The sequence below is a fragment of the Giraffa tippelskirchi genome, chromosome 5, assembly GCF_054371585.1.
Source record: "Giraffa tippelskirchi isolate mGirTip1 chromosome 5, T2T-mGirTip1v1.2.pri, whole genome shotgun sequence".
NCBI classification, from domain to species: Eukaryota; Metazoa; Chordata; class Mammalia; order Artiodactyla; family Giraffidae; genus Giraffa; species Giraffa tippelskirchi.
The window spans coordinates 20,079,546-20,092,390 of record NC_137279.1 but is presented as its reverse complement, the minus strand read 5'-3'; the positions used below and the strand labels follow the sequence as shown (position 1 = coordinate 20,092,390).

At 39.6% G+C, this 12,845-nt stretch overlaps 1 protein-coding gene across 3 annotated transcripts in view; it reads left to right on the top strand.

Moving 5' to 3' along the window:
• Positions 1 to 12,845, top strand: part of LOC145504693 (uncharacterized) — a 171,812-nt gene that overhangs the window by 153,520 nt on the left and 5,447 nt on the right. For all 3 annotated transcript variants that reach the window (XR_014052426.1, XM_081485987.1, XM_081485986.1), the window contains 2 exons: positions 764 to 822; positions 5,528 to 5,632. Coding sequence is in view for 2 of the 3 variants with exons in the window: in XM_081485987.1 (XP_081342113.1) it covers positions 764 to 822; positions 5,528 to 5,632 (164 nt within the window). In the remaining variant the exon portion in view is untranslated. The remainder of the gene's footprint in view (positions 1 to 763; positions 823 to 5,527; positions 5,633 to 12,845) is intronic.

The window sequence follows — 12,845 nt, the reverse complement described above, 5'->3', positions numbered from 1 at the left end:
GCCTGGATTCAGAACCCAACTCCATCACTGACTGTAGCACAGTGACTCTGAGCAAGCCACCTAAATTTTCTGTGCCTGTTTCCTTATTTGTGCAATGTAGATAGTGTAGCACCTCCCTCCTGGGATTGTTGAGGATCTAAATCGTTGGTGCATGCTTAGAATAGTGCCAGGTACAGCACTACTTAAGCGTCAACTCTTATTGTGCTTAGGTGTTCATACATCATTTAAATCGGATTTCTTTCTCTCTAATCTGTCTGAGGATTGCTTCACTGAGGGACTGGAAGTTTGTTGAGATGACTCAGGTGGGGGCTCGGGGACTAGAGGAGTTGGAGACAGGGGATGGAGTGAGATGGGTCAGAATGAAGAGGATTAAAAAAACTCAGGGCTTTGCACAGTGATGAGAACCTGAATGGGATGACAGGTGGAGTCTATGGACCCAGAGTAAGGGACACTAGAAGATGGAAGAGAGAAAAAGGAAAGGAAGTGAGAGGGTGCCTAAATATTGGGTTGGCCAAAAAGTTCATTTGAATTTTGGTGTAAGATGTTAAGGGAAAACTCGAATGAACTTCTTGGCCATGCCAATAAATTGCACACATTTCAAAGCTTTGTCTAGTGTTGACTTGCAACCAGAAAAGGGGGGAAGAAATTTCTTTTTCCTCTCTTTCACTCTTAGACAAATATCATAATTTAACTGCATTATAAATGAAATAGAGTGGTGTGGACAAACCTGAGATCCCAACCATCATTTATACTCTTTCAACAGGAAATCTTTTCTGAGTCCCGAATACCAGGCTTCAGCAATCTTCTGGAGCAGGATCCATTGTAAGTTGGGGCTGCCTGTTTGCTGGGAGGGGGTTAAAGAAGGGAGCTTACAACTGGGCAGGTCAGATAGAGAGCCAATGTCTCACGAGAAGAAACTGGAGCTTGCAATAGTTGAGTTGTCTGGACTAGTGACACAGCTAGTTCCAGAGCCCAATCCCCAGGTCTTCGAATGCCCAGCAGAGATTGGATGACCACCTGCCAATTTTCACAGAGGTATCCAAATACTAGGCTGGAGGAGGTAGAAGAGGGGAGGAAAATTAGGAGATCCCCAAGTCTTCCAAACTCAAGATTCAATTATGCTACACTGCCCAATTTTATTTTATATATTTATTTTTAAATTTATTTAATAGGAGGCTAATTACTTTACAATATTGTGGTGGGTTTTGCCATACATTCACATGAATCAGCCATGGGTGTACATGTGTCCCCCATCCTGAACCCTCCTCCCGCCTCCGTCCCCATCCCATCCCTCAGGGTCATACCAGTGCACCAGCCCTGAGCACCCTGTTTCATGCATCGAACCTGGATTGGTGATCTATTTCACATATGATAATACACATGTTTCAATGCTATTCTCTCAAATCATCCCACCCTCTCCCACAGAGTCCAAAAGTCTATTCTTTACATCTGTGTCTCTTTTGCTGTCTCACATATAGGGTCATTGTTACCATCTTTCTGAATTCCATATATATGCGTTAATATACCGTATTGGTGTTTTTCTTTCTGACTTACTTTGCTCTGTATAATAGGCTCCAGTTTCATCCACTCATTAGAACTGATTCAAATACATTCTCTTTAATAGCTGAGTAATATTCCATTGTGTATATGCACCATAGCTTTCTTATCCATTCGTCTGCTGATGGACATCTAGGTTGTTTCCATGTCCTGGCTATTTAAATAGTGCTGCGATGAGCATTGGGGTACCTGTATCTCTTTCAATTCTGGTTTCCTCGGTGTGTATGCCCAGCAGTGGGATTGCTGGGTCATATGGCAGTTCTATTTCCAGTTTTTTAAGGAATCTCCACACTGTTCTCCATAGTGGCTGTACTAGTTTGCATTCCCACCAACAATACACTGCCCAATTTTAGACTAGACATAGTAAGTATCAATCACTTGCTTAGTTTATCCTTTTGGTACTGCAACAATCTGGATCATAATCATTCCTCACTGATGAAGATCAACTTGAAGTACAATCTGCCATGAACTTCCAGGAATGTTTAGCACCTATGAGGCCCAACAGTAAAAACTTTGCCTAAGGAGTGCGTGTGTGCATGTATGTTAAGCCGCTTCAGTCCTGTCCGACTCTTTGCAACCCTGTAGACTGTAGCCTGCCAGGCTGCTCCATCCATGGGATTCTCCAGGCAAGAATACTGGAGTGGGTTGCCATGCCCTCCACCAAGGGACCTTCTCAACCAAGAGATCGAACCCACCTTCTGTCTCCTGCATTATAGGCAGATTCTTTACTGCTGAGTCACCGGGGAAGCCCCTGCCTTAGGACAGTGATAGGAATATTTTTATGAATTCTTTACTTGCAAGAAATGTCCCAAGATCAATGATGCCATTATTCTCTCTACCTGACTGCTGTGGAATTAACCAAGAGAGGTGAAATGACCAGCCAACTCACCACAAATTTTGTGTGGCAGGAAGCTAGAGCAATGATCAAAGAGCACTATCCTTGGACTTCCTTGGTGGTCCAGCAGCTAAGACTCCCAATGCAGGGTTCAATCCCTGGTCGGGGAACAAGATCCCACGTGCTGCAACTAGGAGTTTACTCAGTTCAAATAAAAGATCCTGCATGCTGCAACGAAGACAGATGATCCTGTGTGCCACAACTAAGACCTGGGGCAGCCAAAAAAAACCCCAAGAAACTCTCTCCTTTCACTGCTTAATGGGGCATAAGCATCAGTAAGACATAGAATCTGATCAATTTTAATACCAGCACAATGAAAAAAAAAAAAGCCAATAGAGTGCAAATCTTTATGGTTACCTCTATGTTGGTTTACTCATGCAGCAAGAGTTAGATGAATTGCTAAGAGAATAATGACAATCACTAATAGAGCTTTACTAGGCACCAGATGCTATGCTAGTCCCCTAAGCTACATCATTTCTGAACCTTACATGGAGATTTTATTATCCCTGTTTTTCTGATAAAGAGCTGAAGCTGAGAGAATTTCAGTGTCTTGTCTGAGGTCCCCTAGCTGGTAAGGAGCAGATGGGTTTGATGTTGCTGCCCTATGTGAGGCAGCAGCAGCTAGGGACTTTGGGTTTGGCATTTTGAGAGATACGCTAGTAGTAGAAATGACCAAACTATAAAGAAGTTGTGGTACTGTGGATAACTTGATTGTGCTATAAGAATTCCAAGAACAACAAAACTGAATTATAGTAGTAAGGGAGATGTTTTAGTAATATGAACAGTACAACAAAGGGAGGAGAAAAATCTCTTCTGACTATATCACAAAACATTGTTGATCAAAAATCATGCCTTTAAGAAATATTTTAGATTAAATCAGTCATTTAGGAAGCCACTATAATGTTTTCTGTCTAGGAGGCAGTAAAGTAGATTGGTTAGGACCATGCACCTGGAGCAAGACTGCCTTGAATCAGATCCTGGTGCTGCCACTTCCTAGCCATGTGACCTTGAACTAGCTACTTATGTTTAGTACCTACCCCATAGGGCTGCCATGAGGGTTAAATGATTAAATACACATGAAATGCTTAGAAAACACCTGGTCTATGAAAAGCATATGGTCAATGTTAGTCAATACTGTGTGCAGAGCAGTTATGCATGGTGTGATGAGATTGAAGGCATGGTCCCCACTTTCAAGGAACTTAGTGACAAGCTGGGATGAAAAAGCACCTGCTAATAATATGTCTCAAGAACTGGTACAACATTAAAACATCTGTTGTCAAGGTATATGCTGTTATATCACTGAAAAAATTTCCAGTAAATATTAATAATAATAATTAAGGAAATAAAAGAGAAAGTGAGCTATGACTTAGATTTTGAAGAAGCTGATGGCTCACCACTAGAAAAATTTTTACTCCAGGATTCTGGAAAAGTGACTTGTCCATTATCATTATTGTTCATCTTTATCTGTTATGTATTTAATGATAATCTTCTCTGTGAAAGACGCTGGGATAATGGTAACAAAGGACTACAAATCTGAAGGAACTCTTATCCTCAAGGAGCTTAAGGTCTATTATAAGAAGTTAAATATTAACAAAATTCAAGGTAGAAAGTGCATTAAAGGCATCCCCGGTTGTTAACACAATAGTTTCTAGAAGTTCTATTATATATATATATTTTTTAAAGTGTTACTCTTGTGCACACAGGAGCCCAGATGCCAAGTGTAGTAATGAAAATGAGAGAGATCTTGTTCTTTTAGGAGGGGCCTCCTGGGTTATAGAAGGAATGGGGAGCAGTCCTCCCTAGGAATCCTCTGCAGGATGAGAAATTTAATCAGGATCCAGAGGCTGAGGAGACCTCACTAAATGGGCAAGAGCATCAGGATGAGAATTTATTAAATTACCTAGCAAGAGCATCCATATGGTCCTAAGTCTTCTCTCACCAGCTGTGCTTCCCCTCAATCTCACCATGCTTGAAAGGGAGATTAATTTTGGGAATAAATACTAGACAAGAGATTGTGAGTCAGATAGACTGATACTTTCCACTCTAAGAATATTTCTGTCTTAACTAGATACAACAGTTTTGTATCTAGACAATTACCTTTTAGATTCCTCTTTTTTACATTTTTTCCTACTATTACATCTGAAGAAGGATTTTTACCATGTTACAGTTTTCAAGTTGAAAGATCATTTTCCATTGGCTACACTCTTAGTTTCTTCCTGATGACATTCAGTGGGGAATCTTCATTTCTTATAAATCTGGCTAGAGGATGGGTTATGTTGGAAGGCTTCCTATAGAAAACAAATACCACTAGGGCTTCCCTGGTAGCTCAGATGGTAAAGAATCTGCCTGCAATGCAGGGTTTGATCCCTGGGTGGGAAAGATGCCCTGGAGAAGGGAATGGCAAACCCACTCCAGTATTCTTGTCTGGAGAATTCCATGGACAGAGAAGCCTGGCGGGCTACAGTCGTTGGGGTCTCAAACAGTCAGACATGACTGAGCGACTAACACGCACACAGAGTAGTTGAATTATTAATACTTTTTTACCTAGAAATTTCATCTTTTTCCTGACTTTTTGTCTTTATCTCTTGTCCTAGATCTCGAATACTAATTTTAGGTTTGACTTCTGTTTGCTGATTATATAACAAATTCTATTTGGTTAATTGAATAGGATTTATAGTTCATATGAAACCTAGCTCATTTGTAGCTAAGCACCACTTTGGCTGTCCCTAGTGGTTTATATGAAGCCTGAGAAAATCACACAGTACCCTGCCTAATGGAAAGAGAAGTGTACAGGTAACATCAAACTGAAATAAATATGAAAGGAAATGAAAGTTAGGAAAAAGCTGATGTTTGTAAGAAGGATAGGGTGTGGAGTTTTGGCCTTCCAGAAGGGTGATGGAGGTTGAAAGATGACTGATTTTTCAGTCACCTCCCAATGATGTGACAGGACAGAAAGTTTTTATACTGTGAGTGTAGAGCCTAAAATGGGTTTATCACATTAATCCCTCTATCTAGAAAGAATAGATATGTTGATTAAATGCTGCCCAAGTAAGTTTGTGTGAATTCCCTTTCTAGGCAAGTTGGGCCCTGATCAGTGTTCAGGAGCCTGCCGTGGACATGGGCAGGCAAGGCTAGCCCAGAGGTTGATGAAGCAGAGAATTGGAAGGCGTCTAGAACAAGGTAAACACAGTATTGACCTGATATTTCTGGGCAGTAATTTGGAAACAAGGAAAAGAAAATGCAGACACTGTGATTGTACCAGTCTTACAACTTCAAGCTAGCACCAAACATTTGAATAACATTGGTGATTTAGAAAAGTGCCTAGAAATTAACATTATAACACATAACAAAGAATATTACTTATAAAACCCAACAGAAACACTTTTCAAGGTTATTTTTTTTTACTTTTGTTTTATTATTTAATCTTTAGAATAATGACATGAGGAATGACATGGGTACAGTTTTTTCAGTACCCCATCTCTCCAATTCCTTAACTTTGCAGAGTTCTGCTGTGCAAATCAGGTGGCTTCTTTTTGCCTTTTACAAAGGCAGCTAATTGCATTTTACTCCACTTACTTAAGTCTATTTATCCTTTATTTTTTCATCTTCCAAAATTTTTTATTCATTATCCTTTCTTCTTCCATTCTTTTTATACTTTATTGTAATTTTAGGTGAATTTTAGGAGGTAGCAGATATAAACATGAATATTCAGTTCACCAAGTTTAGAAGGTAGTCAATAAATTTTTAATTTATCAAAAGCCTTGCCTTTCTTGTGGTTATATTTCAAAATTAATAATGTTGATAAGGAAGAAAAGTACCGAAATATAAGTACATCTTGACAAGTATCAATATTTATGTTTAGGTATAACTTAGCCCCAAAGCCCATTAGTCTTAAAGTGATTTTATTTTAGTTTTAGCATGTGTGCTGGTATTGTTTATATTATAGTACATATTAGTAAATTGAAAAATTTTTGAAAAGTGACTAACACTGTTTTTAATGAAATCAAGATTTCCAACTGTAGTCACAGTTTGAAAGTCAATCTATAACTAGTTTTACCACCATTTATACTTTCTCAAGCTAAATGCTTTAAATAATAACCACTATGTTATAGACACAGTGGCTTTTAAAGACAAATATAATTGCCAGTATTCAATAATGAGTTTCAACTGTGTATGCTAAGTCATAGTGAAGAAAGTCTCTTTGGCTAAGTGAAGTCTCTATTAAATACAGTAAGAATTATATAAAATGTATTGGTTAGTCTAACAGAGGTACAATTAAATGCTTATGTTACTAATTTTCAGAAGGAGTTAGAATATTTCTTTTCGGAATGTGAAACCACAGATAGAATTGCATCTCTCCAGGGAAAGGGGCTCTTTGGTTATGCAGTAAGCTTTTCCCATCTCTAATGTGATAACCAACTTTATTACTACACTCAGTTCAGTTCAGTTCAGTCATGCAGTCATGTCCAAATCTTTGCAACCCCACGGACTGCAGCACGCCAGGCCTCCCTGTCCATCATCACCTCCTGGAGTTTACTCAAACTCATGCCCATCAAGTCAGTGATGCCATCCAACCATCTCATCCTCTGTGTCCCCTTCTCCTCCTGCCTTCAGTCTTTCCCAACATCAGGGTCTTTTCTAGTGAGTCAGTTCTTCGAATCAGGTAGCCAAAGTACTGGAGTTTCAGCTTCAACATCAGTCCTTCCAATGAATATTCAGGACTGATTTCCTTTAGGATGGACTGGTTGGATCTCCTTGCAGTCCAAGGGACTCTCAAGGGTCTTCTCCAGCACCACAGTTCAAAAGCATCAATTCTTCAGCGCTCAGCTTTCTTTATAGTCCAACTCTCACATCCATACATGACTACTGGAAAAACCATAGCCTTGACTAGACGGACCTTTGTTGGCAAAGTAATGTTTCTGCTTTTTAATATGCTGTCTAGCTTGATCATAGCTTTTTTCCAAGGAACGTCTTTTAGTTTCATGGCTGCAGTCCCCGTCTGCAGTGATTTTGGAGCTTTTTGTAAAGGCCTCTTCAGACAACCATTTTGCCTTTTTGCATTTCTTTTTCTTGGGGATGGTCTTGATCCCTGCCTCCTGTACAATGTCATGAACCTTCATCCGTAGTTCTTCAGGCACTCTATCAGATATAATCCCTTGAATTTGTCACTTCCAATGTATAGTCATTAGGGATTTGATTTAGGTCACACCTGAACGGTCTGGTGGTTTTCCCTACTTTCTTCAATTTAAGTCTGAATTTGGCAATAAGGAGTTCATGATCTGAGCCACAGTCAGTTCCTGACTGTGAGCTAGCAAAAACTTTCAAGAACCAGAGTAAGCAAAAACACTAAATGACAGACTTCAGTTTCACTGTTAAATTTTATAAGCATACCTCTCGATATAATTAATCTGATTTCGGTGTTGACCATCTGGTGATGCCCATGTGTAGAGTCTTCTCTTCTGTTGTTGGAAGAGGGTGTTTCCTATGACCAGTGCATTCTCTTGGCAGAACTCTATTAGCCTTTGCCCTGCTTCATTCTGTACTCCAAGGGCAAATTTGCCTGTTACTCCAGGTGTTTCCTGACTTCCTACTTTTGCATTCCAGTCCCCTATGATGAAAGGGACATCTTTTTTGGGTGTCAGTTCTAGAAGGTCTTGTAGGTCTTCATAGAACTGTTCAACTTCAGCCTCTTCAGCGTTACTGGTTGGGGCATAGACTTGGATTACCATCATATTGAACTGTTTGCCTTGGAAACGAACAGAGATCATTCTGTCATTTTTGAGACTGCATCCAAGTACTGCATTTCGGACTCTTCTGTTGACCATGATGGCTACTCCATTTCTTCTAAGGGATTCCTGCCCACAGTAGTAGATATAATGGTCATCTGAGTTAAATTCACCCATTCCAGTCCATCTTAGTTCGCTGATTCCTAGAATGTCAATGTTCACTCTTTCCATCTCCTGTTTGACCACTTCCAATTTGCCTTGATTCATGGACCTAACATTCCAGGTCCCTATGCAATATTCCTCTTTACGGCATCGAACCTTGCTTCTATCACCAGTCCCATCCACAACTGGCTGTTGTTTATGCTTTGGCTGCATCCCTTCATTCTTTCTGGAGTTATTTCTCCACTGCTCACCCAGTAGCATATTGGGCAGACAGTGAAGAAGAACTAAAAAGCCTCTTGATGAAAGTGAAAGAGGAGAGTGAAAAAGTTGGCTTAAAGCTCAACATTCAGAAAACTAAGATCATGGCATCTGGTCCCATCACTTCATGGCAAATAGATGGGGACACAGTGGAAACAGTGTCAGACTTTATTTTTCTGGGCTCCAAAATCACTGCAGATGGTGATTGCAGCCATGAAATTAAAGGACGCTTACTCCTTGGAAGGAAAGTTATGACCAACCTAGACAGCATATTAAAAAGCAGAGACATTACTTTGTCAACAAAGGTCCGTCTAGTCAAGGCTATGGTTTTTCCAGTGGTCATGTATGGATGTGAGAGTTGGACTATAAAGAAAGCTGAGCGCCACAGAATTGATGCTTTTAAACTGTGGTGTTGGAGAAGACTCTTGAGAGTCCCTTGGACTGCAAGGAGATCCAACCAGTCCATCCTAAAGGAGATCAGTCCTGGGTGTTCATTGGAAGGACTGATGTTGAAGCTGAAACTCCAATACTTTGGCCACCTGATGCGAAGAACTGACTCATTTGAAAAGACTCTGATGCTGGGAAAGATTGAAGGCAGAAGGAGAAGGGGACGACAGAGGATGAGATGGTTGGATGGTATCACTGACTCAATGGACATGAGTTTGAGTAAACTCCGGGAGTTGGTGATGGACAGGGAGGCCTGGCGTGCTGCAGTTCATGGGGTTGCAAAGAGTCGGATACAACTAAGCGACTGAACTGAACTGACTGAACCAAGAACTTCCAGATGTTCAAGCTGGATTTAGAAAAGGCAGAGGTACCAGAGATCAAACTGCCAACATCCGTTGGATCATAGAGAAAGTAAGGGAATACCAGAAAAAACATCTACTTCTGCTTCATTGACTATGTGAAAGCCTTCGAGTGTGTGGATTACAACTGTGGAAAATTCTTCCGGAGATAGAATACCAGACCACCTTACCTGCTTCCTGAGAAATCTGTATGAGTGTCAAGAAGCAACAGTTAGAACCAGACATGGAACAACTGACTGGTTCCAAATTGGGAAAAGAATACATTAAGGTTGTATATTGTCACCCTGCTTATTTAACTTCTTTGCAGAGTATATCATGCAAAATGCCAGGCTGGATGAATCTACAAGCTGGAATCAAAATTGCCAGCTGAAATATCAACAACCTTAGATATGCAGATGACACCACTCTTATGGCAGAAATTGAAGAGGAACTAATGAGCCTCTTGATGCAGGTGAAAGAAGAGTGAAAAAGCTGGCTTAAAACTCAACATTCAAAAAACTAAGATCATGGTATCCAGTCTCATCATTTCATAGAAAATAGAAGGGGGAAAAGTGGAAGAAGTGAAAGATTTTATTTTCTTGAGCTCCAAAGTCACTGCAGATAGTGACTGCAGCCATGAAATTAAAAGATATTTGCTCCTTGGAAGGAAAGCAATGACAAACCTACACAGAATATTAAAAAGCAGAGACATCACTTTGATGACAAAGGTCCATCTAGCCAAAGCTATGGTTTTTCCAGTAGTCATGTACAAATGTGGTAGATGGACCATAAAGAAGGCTGAGTGCCAGTGAATTGATACTTTCGAATTGTGGTACTGGAGAAGATTCTTGAGAATCTCTTTGACTGCAAGGAGGTCAAACCAGTCAACTGTAAAAGAAATCAACCCTGAATATTCATGGGAAGGCTTGATGCTGAAGCTGAAGTTCCAAACTTTGGCCACCTGATGCTAAGAACTGACTCATTAGAAAAGACCCTGATGCTGGGAAAGATTGAAGGCAAAAGGAGAAGGGGGCAGCAGAGAATGAGATGGTTAGATAGCATCACCAACTCCATGGACAGGAATCTAAGCAAACTCCAGGACATAGTGAAGGACAGGGAGGCCTTGCGTGCTGCAGTCCAATGTGGTCTCAAAGAGTCAGACACGACTTAGTGACTGAACAACAAGTGTGTGGAGTGGTGATAGGTGGAGAGTGGACTGAGGTTATGGAAGTCCCTGGATGCCTCCTTGTTGAACCATAAGGAACTGGGAATTTTTCAACTGGCAAGTGAGTAAGGATGGAGAAGACTTGTGACATAATGAAAACAGTGATGTAGGAAAAGTGAGCAAAAGAATTAAAAAAGGGTGTAAAGAGTAGTTAAATCTAAGAGACTAGTTAGGAATACCTTTCCACATACCTTGTTTGAGCTTATAGTTGCAAAACAGTCTGCAAATAAATTATAAGGATCAAGAATAAGTGGATAAGGAAAAAGTAAACATTCATTCTAAAGCCTGGAAAAGAGAAGAAGTGATAGGAACAGTAATTGAATAAAGAAAAGTTTTCAGATTAAAAAGAAAGCTCTTTGATTGTTGTGCTATGCTTTGCTTAGTCACTCAGTAGTGTCTGACTCTTTGTGAAGATTCTCCAGGCAAAAATACTGGAGTGGGTTGCCATGCCTTGCTCCAGCGGATCTTCCCAACCCAGGGATCAAACCTAGGTCTCCCGCATTGCAGGCAGATTCTTTACAGTCTGAGCCACCAAGGAAGCCCAAGAATACTGGGCTGGGTAACCTATCCCTTCTCCAGGGATCCCGGCCCAGGAATTGAACCAGGGTCTCTTGCATTGCAGGTGGATCCTTTATCAGCTCAGCTACCAGGGAAACCCTTGATTGCTATAGTTGCTTTTACAAAAGCTATCATGCTTCTGGTTAAAAAAAAATGCACAAAGACGAAAGCAAACAATGGAAATATATTAAGCAGAAAAATGAAGTTCCTTCTCCACCGCTAATTCTCATTCCCCTGAAATAACCATTGTGACAGTTTTCTCTGCTGATTTCTATGTCCGCACCAACTTAAAAGGAATTGGGAGACTCATGTACACGATTCTCTTCAACTTGTTTGGGCTCTTTCTCATATTGGTCTATATACAGCTATGTTTTCATGTAGGCAAAGAAATAGTATAATTGTATTTACATACCCTTTTATTGATAGATATTAAGTATTTCAATTCTTGCTGTTACAAACAATACTTAAAGAGCAGTCCTATGTATTTCTTTGAATATCGCAGTATTTTTTTTACAAGTATTAATATCTACGTGTGAAATTGCTGGATCAAAAAGTATATACATTAAGATTTCCCTTAAGTTTGGTAAACTGTCCACCAGAGAGATATGCTCATTTAAACTCCTGCCATCAGTTTATGAGACAGTCTCTTGCCTACATTCTGGCTAAACCTGAACATTATAAATCTCATTAATGAGGCAATGTATTAGGCAAAACATACCTTGCTTTAATATCTCTTTCTCTGATTATCAGGAAGGGTAGATATATTTTCATAAGTATTATTTTTATTTTTTCTCCTGTGGTTATTTCAGTTTTGTAGAGATTGAACTGATGATGAGTGTCCTCATCTAGATGTCCGTGGAGGCAATCAGATGTGTCGACAGAGGTCTGGGAGACTTTCACCAGTGGAACAGTGATAGATGAAACAGTAAGGCCATAATAATTCCCTGTTTAATCATAAAAAGAAGGGAATACAAGGACCATAGGAAACAGCGTTAGGAAGGAGGAAAAGAGAAAGTGATAGAAACTGAGCAGTAAGCTCAGATGGAAAGCTCAGCAGTTGTAGAGACTTAAGTAGAATCAAGATGGTGATCTTGACGTGTTAACCGGTTCAAGAGTTTAGGATAAGTCTTGAATCTCTGAGCTGTAGTTTCCTCATTTATGAAATAAAAAGGTTGGATAAGATGACTCTTTAATTATAAAATTCATTGTTTCTATAATTTTAACCCAAGAGATGAGACAATTTCATGGGAGTAGTCAATTTTAGAAAGCATGTGGGATTAGTCAGTAAGGTGGCCATTTAAAATAATTAGCATGTTATGGTCTATGGATTGCTTACTTCTGCCTCTGCTGCTTTTTTTTTTTTCTTAATTTTTAAAAAAAATCCTTTTATTTAAAAAAAGCTTTTTATTTGGAAATAATTTCAGATTTATAGAAGTTACAAGGAATAGCCAAGCAACATTTATCCAGAGTCACTTATTGTTAACATTTCACCTTTTTATTACTTTTGTTTTCTCTTCTCTCTCCCTCTCTCTCTTTATATATATATATAAATAAATATATTCCTTCCCTCCAATCATACATAGATCTTAGCTCATTACTCCTAAATATTGCAGTATTTAGGGACATTATCACAATATAGTTATGAATTTCAGTGATTTTAATGAAATATTGTAACATCT